Raw genomic sequence first — 16,042 nt, forward strand, 5'->3', positions numbered from 1 at the left:
CTATACCCCCATGGAAGTTTTACTAATAATTATGTGGACTTATAGGTTTACTTCTCTTCTGTCATGTTCTCATCATACAATTACAATTATTATAAAACTTTTATTCATTAAACATGAACCTCAGTCAACTGAATATTCAGATTGACTGGCAGTAATGGTTGATTATTATTAATATTATTATTATTATTATTATTATTATTATTATTATTATTATTATTATTATTATTATTATTATTATTATTATTTATTATCATCATCATCATCATTATCATCATCATTATTATTATTATATTAGCCACCTCTGGCTAAAAAAAATGATGGGAGAAAATGTTGCTGTTCTATCTGTGTTGAGTAGAAGTAATAGGCTGATTTAATAGAGCAAGCTCAATTAAGCCAGATATTATTGATGTTCTTGGCAGCTGCCATCGTTTTAAAAGGCGCTGTCCCATGGACTGCAATTGTTTACACTGTGTTTATCAGTATACAAATTGGTAGGATGCAAACTGCACACCTATAGAATAAGTACATTTTAAATAAAATTACTGTGGTAAATAGAGCAGTGATTTTTTAAAAGATGGTTGATATCCATATAAGTCACTCAGAGGTAATATTTTTAAAGGTCAGGTTTTGATTAAAAAGCCTTTTAAAAAGGCAAGAAACTATTTTCATATGTGAAAGACTTCAAATATGGAATGAGACTGAAATCATCATGTGATTGGAAAATACCAACTTGGGTACTTTTATTTGTTTAGCTTTGAAGCTGCCCAACTCTGCAGAAACACTGAGCAATCTACAAATAAAAAAACAAAGTATTTCAAGAAATACTTAATTTTTTTCTTAAAATAATCTGGTGCAATTCAAAATTCCTCACTTTACAGGGATCTTTCATAGCATTCTAATTTGTCCCCTCTAATTGGACAATAGTTTGGGACTATCTAGTCTCCTGCAAAGAGATGGGCTCCTCCTATGCACTAAAAGAAGGGGCGGGGGGGGGGGAGGAAATTATTACTATTTTTATAGTAGTACATCACAAATTTCTCACTCTACAATCTTCTATTACTGCCCTAAATCAGCTCTAAAACGCTGCACGCTCTGGAAAGGTGGACTGTGGTCTATAAGCACCATAATGTTTCTTCTCTTCTTTCTTCCAATAAGAATATTTTGACAGGAAGTGAGCTGGATCCATTTCATTTGCTAGTCCAAAGATTTCACTTTTCTTCATTGCCTACTTTTGGCACAGGCTATACTAGAATAGACACTGCCCCTTAATTTCTGGAGCAGAAAATAATCTTATTTTTATCTTAATCTTATACAATAGGACAGAGATGTCAAACTGCCGGCCCATGGGCTGGTTGCATCATGCGGAGGCCGTGCCCACCCCAGCTCTGGCAATGCGAAAAAAGTCACGATATGTCGCAACACATCATGTAACACTGCGAGTTTGACACCCGTACTATAGGAGAACATATCAGCCAGTTTTTTAATCTATTTCTTCAGCTGTTGCCTATGGTGTCACAATATGCAATGGATCATTCGGGATGCATTTCAACACCCTTAACAAACCAAATAAGAGTAAAAGCCAACTTCATTGATTTATCCCCTTACCTAATAACCATCCTTTTCCATAGACAATTGACATATGCTTTCTTTGCTTAGATAATTCCCAGGATATAGATACAGTTCATTGAATTTCAGCCATTTCATACAACCACAAAATAGCTCAACAAGTCCAATAAAAGAGCACGCTGGATGTGGTCTGCTCACTCATTCCCAACCATTAACAGATGTGAGTGAGCTTTTGCTGGCATCTGGTATTCTACTGTAACCTTTTGCTTGCTCAAGTTATTTCCTCTTTGTTAGCATCTAAAATAATTCTCAGGAAATATCCTAAATTTAGACAATGGTATTAATTTACGCCATCTTATCCCATCATCCCTTAGGCTACATAACTGTTTTACTGCTATCAATAAGAAATTGCAGAGAAAGGAGCTAACATTTCAAGCTATTTCTGGATATTTTGAACTGACTTTTACTTAATACAGTAAAGTGATATATAATCTATTCGAGAAAAAAATGAACTCAGATTTAGCTTAGTAGATTTTTCTAGACAATTTGTGACAATTTTACTTCCCAATGTGATGCTCAAAGCTACCCCCAGTCCAATGCTCTTTTTGACTTTTTCCAATTTAAAGAATTCTTTTAATTTCTTTTATAGGAAACTGGCATGCTGCCAGTATAATTTTCATATCTAGGAATGCTTCTGGGCCCAAATAAGCTTCAAAAGATTTTTTTTACAGAATAAAAATAATGAATAGCAGCATTTGGGTGCTTAAATTGGAAATATGCTCAATGGCATGGAAAAAAGGACAAAGATAAACAGAGGTAATAGAGGAAATCTCTAGAATAACAGGCTGTGAAAATTTATTAAATGTTGATTTCTAATCTATCATGGCAGTAATTTTTCAAATGGGTAAGTCATTTGTAGAAGTTCTGTAATAAATTCTTAACACTGCAGCCCCAAACACTGAGGAATCCCTGAAGAATTTTACATCATTTCAGGATAAAATTCAACTTGTACAGAATCATCTTTGATTATTACACCAGTATTATCTGTGGTGATGTATTATTTATTTATTTATTTATTTATTTGTTTTTATAAACCGCCCTTCTCCCGAGGGACTCGGGGCGGTGTACAGAATAGGGTAGGCATACAGAATGAACAATAGTGAAAAACAAACAATAGCAAAATACAAACTGGGACCCCAATTAGAGCTATCAGGCTAGGCCGGACTGCTGGAACAGGTAAGTTTTTAATTCGCGCCGGAAGGTGCGGAGGTCAGGGGCCATCCGGATTTCGGTTGGCAAGCTGTTCCAGAGGGCTGGCGCACCCACTGAGAATGCCCTCCCCCTGGGGGCCACCAGCCGACATTCCATGAGCGGTGGCACCCTGAGGAGGCCCTCTCTGTGGGAGCGCACAGGACGGTGGGGTGCTGACATTGGCAGAAGGTGCTCCCGTAGGTAGTCCGGACCCATGCCATGTAGGGCTTTGTATGTCATTGTTAGCACCTTGAACTTCACACGGAAGGCAACTGGAAGCCAGTGCAGCGCACGGAGGAGAGGTGTGATATGGGAGTATCGGGAGGCTCCCAAGAGTGTCCGTGCCGCTGCACTTTGCACCAGTTGAAGCTTCCGAGTGGATCTCAAGGGCAGCCCCAAGTAGAGAGCGTTACAGTAGTCTAGGCGAGAGGTCACAAGAGCATGGGTGACTGTACGTAAGGCATCCAGGTCCAGATAAGGCCGTAATTGGCGAACTAGTCGAACCCGGGAGAAGGCCCCCTTGGTCACAGCTTCTATGTGATCTTCCAGGGAGAGCTGCGAGTCAAGGAGGACACCCAGGTTGCGGGCCCTATCAACAGGGGGTAGTAACTTGTCCCCGATGTTAAGGGATGGGATGTTCTGAGTATCCTGGCTTGCCGGTACGTACAGCCATTCAGTCTTAAACAGAACTTGCAACAGTATAAATATGGAAAAACTGTTTGATGTGATAATTTAAAATTGACATTTTTGTCTTTAAATTTTCCTTTAGGAAGCGCTGCCCTTGTAGGTATTTCAGGGAATCTATCTGTATAAACATGATAAAGATAAAGCTAAATGCATACTGCGTTCTTCACTGTTCATGTGTGCAAAGATCTATATAAATATTCTTAGAATATGCACTCATTTCATATTTTCTTTTTTCATAGATTGAAGAACGGTTGCATGTGAAACAACATTAAGAAAAAGGTGATGATTTTCAAAATACCATCATCATACTCTAAAAAAAGGTTTTCCACCCCATCTAAGAGTCACTTAGGTAAGATAGGTGGCTGTACAAACTGAATTTTTTTTTAAAAAAAAAACTCCTATTGTACAGTCAGACTTTTCTATAGCTTTCTTTCTTGTCTTCCACATCTGATAGATGCAGCAAGAACCTATTGTGTTATCTTATACTGAAGCATGTCCTGAAGGTCTTCTAAATAAATATTTGTATCCGGGTCACCTTTAATTACAGCTTTCTTAATGCCACAGAATTGACCTTTGACTGCCTTGTGCAGACAATATTCCTGTCTTGCTGGAACACTTGGAACCCAATTCAGTGTGAAGCACACTAAATGGCTATCTTTTCCCTTAGCTTTGTACTGAATGGCTGCAGAAAATTCTAATTTTGTAAGCTGTCCAAAGTCAGTTGGTTGAGATGGATGGCTATAGAAATTGAATAAATTAATAAATTTTAAGGATTGAATAAAAATCAGCCAGTTTCATCTAAAAGTTAAAACATTGGACCAGCAGTGAGAAAACCCTTGCATGGAAGCCAGCTAGTTGACTTCGGACTAATCATTCTCTCTCAGTTCTAAGAAGACGACAATGGCAAATCATTCTGAAAATCTTGCCAAAAAACCTGCATGGAGTTGTCCATGAAGTAGAATCTGACTCAAAGGACCCCCATCCTGCTCTCCCAAAACATCAGAGAGTTGATCAGAAGACAAGCAATGTCTATTCAGGGATTTGAAAAAGGTTTCCAATGTTATAACGTTTACCGTTCGTGTAATATTTTACTACAAGGATTCCATTTCATAACACTTCTGGGTGGGATTATTTATTTCTTCCAGGAGCTCAAGACAACAGGCACAGAATTCTTCCTCTACCTACCTTTTACTCATATCAACCTGTTTGGGGTGCACTGAACTGAGAGATAGTAATGGTGCTAAGTAAGCAAGTAAACCTCCATGGCTGTTGGTGGTGCTGAACGAGGGCTTCCACAGTCTTGATTTGGCAACACCTTGGCTGTGGCTATGTTGTTCTTTATACTTTGCTTGAACAGAGAGCACTGAGGCATGGTTGAACGATTATCCTCAAATGGCTAACTCCCTCTGCCAGAATTACAGATTCACTGATGTATGCTTCAGATGCACATATGTTTTCTCCAGGACATTCTACAGAGCAGAAAAGAAGACTAATGGGATGAACTTTGGATGACCTTACCTGAGTAGCAACAGGATTGTTCACTGACCCTTTACAGCTTCCAATCCCAGCTAGAGAATTTCCTGCTGTATCCTGGCCCTGAGATTCCAAACAATTTGCTCCTTGCTTGATGATCCCTGGAATCAGCTCCTTTTCTGGGACTCTGAGTGATTAGAGAGATCATCAAACACAAAAGGAGAAATTATAGACATCTTGTTTGTTACATGCTCTGTACCCCATCAAATCAATAAATCAGCCGTTCCAGACAAGTACGTTGGGCAATTAGGCAGTTCCCCCAAAAGAGGAAATGTGTCACTAAAAATACCAGTGAAGAACAATGGCCTGCATGACCTTTGTAATGCATATATTAATTTATAGGTAGAGATGATTTTAAAACTAATGACTGGAATATAAACATTATATAAATGTTATTTATAAAAATAAAACTCATTACTGAAATTTAAATATCTCTTCCTCTCTCTCTGATCCTTCATCCTAGAATGGAAATTCAATATATTGCCTGAGGAAGATGGTGTCCAAGCAACCAGAGTGCCTTCTTAGTTTGCTGCCCACATGCTTAATATTCATGAGAAATTTTCTCTTCAGTTGGACTTCTGTATCTTAAAGTGGACATGGATCAAACAAATCTTCAAATTAAGGGCCATAAACAGGAACCATGGTAATCCAAATTATAAAAGGTAACTTCTGTCACATGGTCTCCCTTAAATGCATTCAGTGAAAGATTCGTAGAAATGTTTTATATCACTTTTTTTTTGACATTGCATAAATTTACCACAAGCAAATCTTCACAGACTTTTTCACCTCCACGTATATGTCAGAGGGTTTGACTAACTAATTCTAATAGCAAAGAATATTCTATAAAACATTGTTAGACCTATTTTTTAGGAAGTAGCCTTTCTTCTTCCATTTTGTGTGTGTGTGTGTGTGTGTGTGTGTGTGTGTGTGTGTGTGTGTGTGTGTGTTCATGCGTACAAAGTGTACAGGGAGGGGTAGCAACTCTGGTTGAGGAGCCTGTTATGCTCTTTTTAGGACTGACTGGTTATCTTTGGTCCTCATGTGGCACTCAGCTCTCACCTGTGACTCCAAGTAGCCATATCACATGCAGCAATCGCAGATAAACTGCACAATAGCCTGCTTTCTTCAAATCCAAAGGATTCACACACACACACACACACAGAGAGAGAGAGAGAGAGAGAGAGAGAGAGAGAGAGAGAGAGAGAGAGAGAGAGAGAGAGAGAGAGAGAGAGAGAGAGAGCTGGAATATACATTCATCTCATATTTTCTTTTTTCTTGGATGTACGCAGTATATCATTATCATTTCCTACTCTTTCATTCTTTGCTTAAGTGGGTTATGTATATTTCAAATCTCTCTTTAAATTTGCCTTTATCTCACCAAAAATATAACTGTTTTTGAAGATCTTATGCTTCTTTTGCTGCATGCAACCTGAGGACAGCCCTCACTGTGCTGTCTACCAATTAGTTTTCCCCATATAAACTCTTTTTTTTCAGAGTTCAAAGAAACCAAACATAGAAAAGACATAGGTCAGATAGAGTATAATTGGAAGAAATATTTTAAACATAAATTCCCACTGTAACAGTCACATTAAGAAAATAGTTGATGCTTTCTTGTTCCACAGTGGCAAAACACATATCATGCAGTTTTGCTGAGAGGTAAAGAATGACTCACTTGAGTTCTGGATAGACATTCTCCAAATACCATTGAAAGGATTTACAGTTCAGCTTCCTGCGTTGTTCCACTCGGTCTGAAATACTAGAAGCAAAAGTACCCTATATCTATCTTTATTGTAAACATGAATAAAACAGAATTGTGTGACACAGCAGCACATGAGTACATTTGAAGAATAATTAAAAGAACATTCAACACTTCTAAGGTGCAACCACATTGGAATCAATGTTGTGGAAGCTATTCAAAACACATTTGCATGGTGCTTGTGCTTATAGAATTGCCCATGCAAGCCCATTTGTTAATCTTAGAGCAGATGTGGGAAATCTTTTCCATCTGCCCACTGCTTTCTGTTATTTTTTTTATTTTCCCAACAATTCTTTCTTTTTGTTTCTCCATTAATATTCTTATACTCTAGAAGATCATGTGCAAGATAAAATGTGTCGCAAAGTGACTGCATGGGTGACAGCATGGGAAATGACAAGGATTTCATCATTTACTTTTTTCTTTCTTTTATCAGAGTTCAGGCATAAAGTAAGAGTGAGGAGAAAAAGATCCTATTCAAAAAAAAACCTATTGACTCCATTAATGAGTATATATGAGAGATTCAAATACTGGTTTATCTGTCAGTTTTGCCCTTCTTAATAATCCAGGCAATTACTTCTTTATTGTTTAAAATGTTGATGTACTATATCCATCACCAATCTGCTTTTTAATAACAATAACAATAATAGATTATAAATGTCTGTTTGAAAGGATAGTATGGATGTTTTGGCAGGCCAAGTTGATATCCTATGATTGGCTTTTTACAGTGTGAGTTAATATAAGAATATAGAAATTTAGAACAGAGTTTTATGAGTAAGATATCAAGAGATAAACAACAGCGCCTGGTAGCAAGACGAACACAGCACTGGAGTAAACTGCTTGTAACAACTGCAACATCTAATAAGGCAATATAACAGAAGCAGTCCTGAAAAAAAAAACTGAAGTTAAAGAAGAACTTTAAGAATAGTTTCACCTACCAAAATATACTGCTCAAAAAAATAAAGGGAACACTTAAACAACACAATGTACTGTATTTAATAGTAGGATGTCTTATCTTGTGTTCCCTTTATTTTTTTGAGCAGTATATTTTTTTCCTAGGCCAGAGCAGACCTTATAATCTACTGTTAGTTAGGGTTGAGTGTATTACAGATGATTTGAAGAAGGTGCTTAAGAGTATGGAGAAGCACAAAAGCTACACATCATGTAGCTGCTTCAAAAAGGGATTATCTTTATGAATGTTCCAAAGTATCTCTTCAAAATCATTTTCCAAGCATGCATAGTTTTAATATTAATGTTAATTCCTAGTTTGGAGAAATCCTTTTGAAACTCTTCATCATCCTTGTTTGTTTTAACCACCCTAAATAATTTGAAGTCATCTGTAAAGGTGTCCACTTACCTATCTCAAGGTAAAATATGTTTAAAAGGCTGTTATAAAACAAAATAATAACAAAAATCCTATTGTTAAACCTTTCTTGCGAAAATATTATTTTTGCTTTGAATTATTTAACCATTCACCCAGCCATAAATAACTTTCTCCTCTTATTCCATGACTACTCAGTCCTAGAGATTTGGCTAAGGAATTTGTCAAAAACTCTAGAAAGATTAAGTATACAGTATCTTGTATGAGATCCACTGGGAATTGAGTGGTGTATGTTTAATAAATTACCATTATTCTCCTGAAAGTATGTAAAAAATGAGTGAGACAGGCCTTGTTTTTGCAGACACTACACAGATTCTTATTTTTCAGCAGCATTCAATAATTTAATTTTAGTAACTTCTATCGCACATCCTTTCTCAAACATTTTACATTTTAAATATGATTTGTATTAAAAATACACACTTTTAAATTAATTTTATTTTATAATGCATATTTTAAAATATGTTTTGAAGTATAAATCAAAACATATCTGATCTAGTTACTGTCTGATTTGCATTTTAATCAGGGACAGGACAATCAATTTGTATCATAATTCACAAAGAACAAAAGATTGAAAGATTCAACAATTCAATCTTCCTCAGAGCAATTTAACTGACGTGCTTCACATGCTTACCTTCCAAATGACTTTCCAATGGCAGAAGGTCTGGCTTCATAATAATACTGTTTGTATTCATCCATCCATACCTCTGCTGTACGTTTGGTATTTCTGCAGGTAGGACAAGATAAGCCCTATTAAATGTCATTGTTGGGTAGGTCATCTTGCCATGACATGAAGTTGCAGCACATTTTAAAGAATCTGCTACCCTAGTTAACTGTTATTATGTCACTAAACTTTGATGCAAGAGAAAAACATCTCAAAAAGTAGAAACCAAATGAAAAGAAGCTGCATTTCCTCAGTGCATGAACAAAATAGAATCAAGGTACAACATATTAAAAGAACATGCCTGAAGCATTCTAGAAAAGATATGATGAGCGGGGCACAAAGATAATGGGGTCAGGTATTCTAGCCCCATATTATATGTCTTCATTTACCACTCAACTGGTCCCTTATGCTTCCTGACCTTCACAAGGAAGTCTAAAGGAGAGCTGTGCTCTCATTTGCTTGAAGATGAAAATAGCTCCCTGACCAGTCATGTGGAGTACAACTCTTCTGAAATTTGAGGAAATCATAGAAAATAAGGAATGGAATATAAGGATGTGAGTATGTAAGGAAGAGATGAGTACCATTTTCTATGAACTTCTATGACCTGTGGTGTTGCAGTGGTTAGAATTCAGTACTGCAGGCTACTTCTCCTGACTCCCAGATGCCAACAAGCTGGCAGATTGAGTCTCATCAGCTCAAGGTTGACTCAGACTTCCATCCTTCTGAAGTCAGTAAAATGAGGACCCAGATTGTTGGGTGCAAACCTCTTAGAGAGGGCTGTAAAGCACTGAGAAGCAGTATATAAGTCTAAGTGCTATTGTTATTGCTATTAACCTTTAAACTTCCCAACAGAAGACAACTTAGATTCCCAGAGAAGCGTTCTGAATATACAGTGTTCTATTTTTTAAAATTCATTTTAATTTAGAGTAGAATCCATTAATCATTTCTGACAGACTCTTGTACACTCAAAGTCTTTTGGGAGGGACTGAGGAATACTCCTAACCAAGTTTTGCTGCAGAAAAAGTTAAAAGAAATAAAGTATCCTGGTGCATACTTCTACTCACATAATGTTGGAATCTATCGTTAAAGACTATTTAACTCCAACAGCCAAGCACTTTTCAGCATTAGAGAAAAGTAAAACACATTCTGGGCATGGCAACTAGGGCATCCTTTATCTATTACTATCATAATAACCACAGCTCTGTTACATATAAAAAAGATCTGGGTGTTTCAGTTATGGCCTCTTAAACTTCTTGCCTATTTTGGATTGTAAGCAGTGCCAATTATGTAGCAGCTTTGATAAACTTTGAGGCATCTTTTGCTAAGGAGGCCTTTGAAGAGTTGTTTGTCAGTGGACCTAATTGGCTGCAATATGAGGACAGGGAAATGGTTGTGTTGAATTATCATCTGGTCTTACTTTTGGATTTTACTAATACAAAGTAGGAAAATGCAGCATGTGTTATCTATCTCTGTGTGAGAGTCTACAATTACCTAATGCACTTTATAAGGACTGCTGCCATATATATCACTACTCATTATTTTTCAGATAGTTTACAGTATCAGCAGTACATGATCTTATTTCTGTAGTATTGTAATCCATAGCTCCTATATCCATAGATATGTACATCTGTTCTCCCTCATTATAAACCTTAATTTTGAATATGGTATTTTTAACGTTAAATGAAGCTCAGTGTCAAATCCATGTCATCATTTTTGAGCTATTTAATTACAGAACTCTGTACTAGATCTGTATTTCTTCCAGGTACACAATGGTTAAGCAAGTCTCCAAATCCCAAAGTACAGTCTCTACAAAAACAATTGTGTCACAGTTGTTTGTTTGTTTTTTTAAAAAAATCTAAACATCAGGGAGGCTCTCATTGCAAACATGTATTATTAAAACAGAGTACAATATTAATTTGGTTAGGATTAGCCAGCTGACTCAAACATTTTTGAGTTTATATTAATATCCCAGAGTAAGGTCTAATTAGTAAAATTTTACTAATAAAATAAATATTAATAAAATGAAAACTTAGTAAAAAAAAGAGAGAGAGAGAACCGATGTGTTGCAGTCTTTAAGATGCTGGCCTAGAAACCAGGAGACTGTGAGTTGTAGTTCCACCTTCGTCATGAAAGCCGGCTGGGTGACTCTGGACCAGTCTCTCTCTCTCTCTTAGCCCAACCCACCCTTGTGGGGAAAATAGGAGGAGAAAGGAGTATTATGAATATTTGCCACCTTGTATTACTTATAAAGTAATAAAGACTGGATTTTAACAAAATCTAATAAATAAATAAATAAAATACGCAAAGGGATCTTTGGCCAAGCACCATACTTCAGTGAGAACTAAAAGTCCCTCCACCCTCCAGTTCTCTAAACTGGAATCAAGATTAAGCCATTCCTACTTGATATAGGTTAATGCATTGCCCTCGGGGAAGTCATATGGATGGCGTTTTCTGAAAACGTGACCCACTCGACTGCAGGGGACAATCTCCAAGCTACCTCCACACATCCAGACACGGAAAGAAAGCTCTAGAAAATATCCAAGGAAAGAGAATATGAGGTGAAACAAAGAACTACTTAGTCTGCAGGTGGACATGCTAGTGGTAGAGGCACAATTGGATTATAAAAAGAGAAGAAATTTACTGAAAATAAAGCTTTGTATGAGGGGAAGGGTAATCTTGCTCCTCCTCAGTTGTAGCCTTTCCCCTCTTTCCATATACCAGATCAGTATAATTTGCGGTGGAAGGGTGAAGTCTTTTAAAAGGGAATCTTTTTGAAAGCTATTTGATTTGATTTTTAAAAGGCTATCTATCAGAGGAAAATTATCTTAACATAAAAAAGAAAGTCCATAACAATTTAGAGGGGAGAGGAGCAGGCTCCTTGTGCAAGTACAAAATAAGAGACAGAAGATCTTAATGGTACTGATGAAATTAAGTCAAGACAGAGTGTTACAAAGACCTATGCAGTCCCAAGCAAACCATTTCAGCTGTATGTATCACTGAGACTGAAAACCTGAATAAAAATTGTCAGAATTCTAGAGAAACATGTAATCGACTCTAATCATTGCTTAGAAGTGTGTTTGCACTAATAAAATTTCATGCTCTTTAAAGTCTTTATAGACTCCTAGTATCTGGGCAGCATTATAGGAATGGCAAAGTCTGGCCATCATCTAAAGCAGACACGTCAAACTCGCGATGTCACGTGACGTCGCGTGACGTATCGGAACTTTTTCCCATTGCCGGCAATGGGATGGGCGCGGTTTCTCCGTGACGCTCCGAATGAGCTCCTAAATCTGTGGAAGAATACATCTCCTTTCGTAACATCCCAAGTCCCTGTGCTTTTCATCTATTACAGACTGAAGCTGAAATTTTGGGGCATACTTTTACTGTAGGATCATAAGAATGCATCATTTGGCAATCTAGATTCTGAGACACAACCTCATCCTGTTTATTTAAACTGAAGCATCCCTATCCCTGTCCTTTGCTTTCAGAGATTTTACTGCTCCAGAATGAAGCTCAATTTTTTATTAAAAGGATCAGAGGACTACCAAGGCTTTGTTGGTAAAAAATAATTTTAATCTCAAAAAAACAGTGACCTTGTGAAGGTCTTATGTTTAATAAACATGGAAGCTCACTGTTGTTTACTGATCTGAGGGTACAAAGAAAATATCAGAAAAGCTGCAGCAAAACAAATTGAAAACTGAAGGGGACAGAAGAGGGGGCTAGAAAATTTATGAATATGTTGAATTTTGCATTGTCTTTGATGTGCTCTTCAATTGACCAATGAAAATTCATATTAGATGGTGCAAATTGTAGCAGCCCTCCAGATGTTGAACTCTAGTTCTTAGCAGATCCAGATAAGTAATTAATGGTCCTTTGATGATGAGAGTTGGAATCCAATAACTGGAAGGAACAGGTTCCCCAGCTCTCTATCAAATTCACCCTTTTATTGCAATTCTTGTATCTTGTAGCTCTCATATTCAGATATATACTGTGTTTCCCCGAAAGTAAGCCCTACTCCAAAAATAAGCCCTATTTTTGGGGCGAGGCAAACACCTAAAAATCAAGCTAGGGAGATGGAGCTGTCCCACGTGCCCCCCACCCACTTACCTTGCACCCAGGCCTCTCCTCGCCAGTCCACTTCTGCGGTGTCCCCAGGCCTGCATTTTGTAGTCAGAGCTCTTTCCAGAAGGCCTCTGTAGCTGAAACGTGAGCTATGAATTGCCACTGCAAAAGGCCACTGCAACCAAGAACCGAACTATGAATTGAATTCATAGCTTGGTTCTCGGTTGCAGTGGCCTTTTGGAAAGGCCTTTGGCTGTAAAATGCAGGCCAGAGCTCCATTCTCAGCTGCAGAATGAAGCTGCTCCTTCAGCTGCAGAAGAAGTGGGCTAGCTGGGCAGAGCTGTCAGTGCCAGAGGTAAGTGGAAAAGACACCCCTACCCCAAAATAAGATCTGGTGAATCTCTTGGAGGCAAAAAAAGTCCGGGTTTTATTTTCTGGGAATCACGGGTAGTTAGTGATCATAATATCTACCACTTCTTTGTAGAAGCTGCATAATATAGAAGTCCAAACGCAGTTGCTGAGAAACGTGGCTAGATATTATCAAGGACATAAGTGCTTTCATTTCAACAAAGCTTATTTCATAATCTGGTTTTTATGAATTTTTCTGGGAACTATTTATGTGTTCTTCCTGTTCTATCATCTTTTATTGTACTGGTATTTGACTGGTTTTAACTACATTTTGTCAAGGGACGCGGTGGCTCAGTGGGTTAGGACGCTGAGCTTGTCGATCAGAAGATTGGCAGTTTGGCGGGTTGAATCCTGAGTGCCGTGTAGCAGAGTGAGTGCCTGTTACTCATCCCAGCTTCTGCCAACCTAGCAGTTCGAAAGCACGTAAAAATGCAAGTAGAAAAATAGGGACCACTACGGTGGGAAGGTAACAGCGTTCCATGCACCTTTGGCATCTAGTCATGCCAGCCACATGACCACGGAGACGTCCTCGGACAAGCGCTGACTCTTCGGCTATGAAACGGAGATGAGCACCAGCCCCTAGAGTTGGAAATGACTAGCACGCATGTGTGGGGGAACCTTTACCTTTACCTTTAACTACATTTTATTATATCTAAGCTAGACTTCTACCCATGTCCATATTTCCCCAGTTCAAAATATTAGGCTTGCAAAGTCCCTAGATATCTTTCAGTCATTCAGGCATTTCTTTCTGCCATTTTTTTGGTCTTATCTAACATGAGTAGGACAAAATACAAACTGTAAGTGAAATATTTAATGTAACACTTAACATACATTTTCAAAAGTACTTTGTTCTTCTAGACCCTATTACTAAATATACTCATAGGAGATGTCTAAGATAACAAACAATGCAGATATTGCCAGAGTGTCATGTAAGAATGTGTAGGAAATGTTGACTTACCCAAATTTCTGCTGAAATGGCAGAACCGCCTGGTGACAAGAAAGAGACTTTATTTCTATGCAATTAGATCCTGAATAAAGTCTGAGTTTTCAGTGCTTCCAGTCAGGATAAAATATTATATTATGTGTCCAGGATTTCAGAACTGATTTGTGAAAAATTGACAAGAGAAGGCAACATAAAGGCAAATCAAAGTACTAACTTACCAAAGTTCTCTCCTCCCCAGATATCCATCTGTATGTCATATTTTCCAAGATGGTTAAACCAAGACTTATTGATCACAAAGATTCCTCCTGCTATGACAGGTGTTCTAGTAAAAATGACAGTGAGGAAGTGCAAAAGGTCATTAATAAAAAATGCCAGAGTGAAAAACAGAAGTCGTCTGCATTTGTAAGCAACCTATTCTGTATAAAATACTTTAGAAAAAATAAATAAAATAATTGAAAAACAATAACTTTCCTATGATTATGTATCATGAAAAAAGCTGTATGTTTGTAATATTTTCATGATCGCTTTACAAAAATGACTACTCTGTACTTAATCTGCAAAGAGGTGTCAAAAACTGCAAAATCGTGGGCATAGTGTTGTGATTCTAACACCACTCATTGTGTATGTGCATGTAATGTGAATGAATGTACAAAAGGTGCAGGGCTTGGATCACAATACTATACATTTTCATTTTGCAAATTCCTCCCAACTTCTGGTTTTAAATATATTATACAGTAGTGGCCAAAATTGTGGAAACCGTTTGGGAAAAGTGTACAGTAGAAATGCCACCTTTGGTTAAGTTTCCACCAATTTTTCTTCTAATTTCTTTATAACTGTAGCCTTGTTCACTTAATAATACTATTTTACATCACTTTCTGGGCAACCAGTCAACTCTTTGCACCATTACTTTAATTTTATTACATTTTACAAGCTCACGAAATGAAAGGAAAAAAAACACCCCAACCAACTTGATAGTGATCACATAATAGTTGGGGCTTGCCAACTATTGTCCCCCTGTCATGGTCCGATCATTATCTCCTGCGGCTGGTCTTCCGCTGTGCCACCCCCCGCCGCTGGGCTGTGGAACCGACCAGGTGGTTCCGTCCCAGGCGCCTAATGGACTCAGAACGGTTCCAGATGGTGCTTGGGTCCTTACCTAGCTCCCTCACTCACAGCCCGGTCGATGCCTCGGTGGATGCCTGGGAAAGGGCGGCCACCGAAGCACTCAACCGTGTTGTACCCTTGCGACCCCAGACCCGGCACAGATCCCGTTGGGCCTCATGGTTTTCTGTGGAGCTCCGGGAGATGAAGTGTCGGAGACGGGGTCTAGACAGCGGTTGGAGATCCACCCAGTCTGAATCTGACCGATTGCGACTAAGAGCCTTTACAAGGTTTTATCTCGCTGCGATGAGGACGGCAAAGTCTAATTACTTCGCTGCCCTCATCGCGTCCGCAGATAATCACCCAGCCGCCCTGTTTAGGGTGACTCGCTCTCTCCTTAATCGGGAGATGAGGGAGGATCCCTTACAGGGACGGGCTGAGGACTTTAGTCATCATCTGGTGGACAAAATTGCTCAGATCTGGACCGGTTTGGACTCTGACTGGGCAGAGTCAGGCATGGAGGAATCAAGCGGTCTTGAGCATGTTATCTGGACTGAGTTCGATCCTGTTTCCCCCGATGACGTAGACAGGATCATGAGAAGGCTGAGCTCCACCACTTGTTTACTGCACCCGTGCCCCTCCTGGCTGGTTTATGTGGCTCAGGAGGAGACACGAGGCTGGTTCCAGGCAGTAATA

The 16,042-nt window shown here is 38.4% G+C and overlaps 1 protein-coding gene across 1 annotated transcript in view; it reads right to left on the reverse strand.

Annotated features, from left to right (window-relative positions):
- GALNT16 (polypeptide N-acetylgalactosaminyltransferase 16) overlaps nucleotides 1-16,042 on the reverse strand; it is a 213,218-nt gene that overhangs the window by 18,156 nt on the left and 179,020 nt on the right. Inside the window, exons 9-13 of the mRNA XM_081317852.1 lie at nucleotides 14,464-14,567; nucleotides 11,233-11,359; nucleotides 8,803-8,895; nucleotides 6,710-6,793; nucleotides 5,023-5,164 (exon numbers count right to left, since the gene is read on the reverse strand). Coding sequence (XP_081173978.1) covers nucleotides 5,023-5,164; nucleotides 6,710-6,793; nucleotides 8,803-8,895; nucleotides 11,233-11,359; nucleotides 14,464-14,567 — 550 coding nt within the window. The remainder of the gene's footprint in view (nucleotides 1-5,022; nucleotides 5,165-6,709; nucleotides 6,794-8,802; nucleotides 8,896-11,232; nucleotides 11,360-14,463; nucleotides 14,568-16,042) is intronic.

This window comes from Vipera berus (assembly GCF_964194415.1).
Source record: "Vipera berus genome assembly, chromosome: 1".
Lineage (NCBI taxonomy): Eukaryota > Metazoa > Chordata > Lepidosauria > Squamata > Viperidae > Vipera > Vipera berus.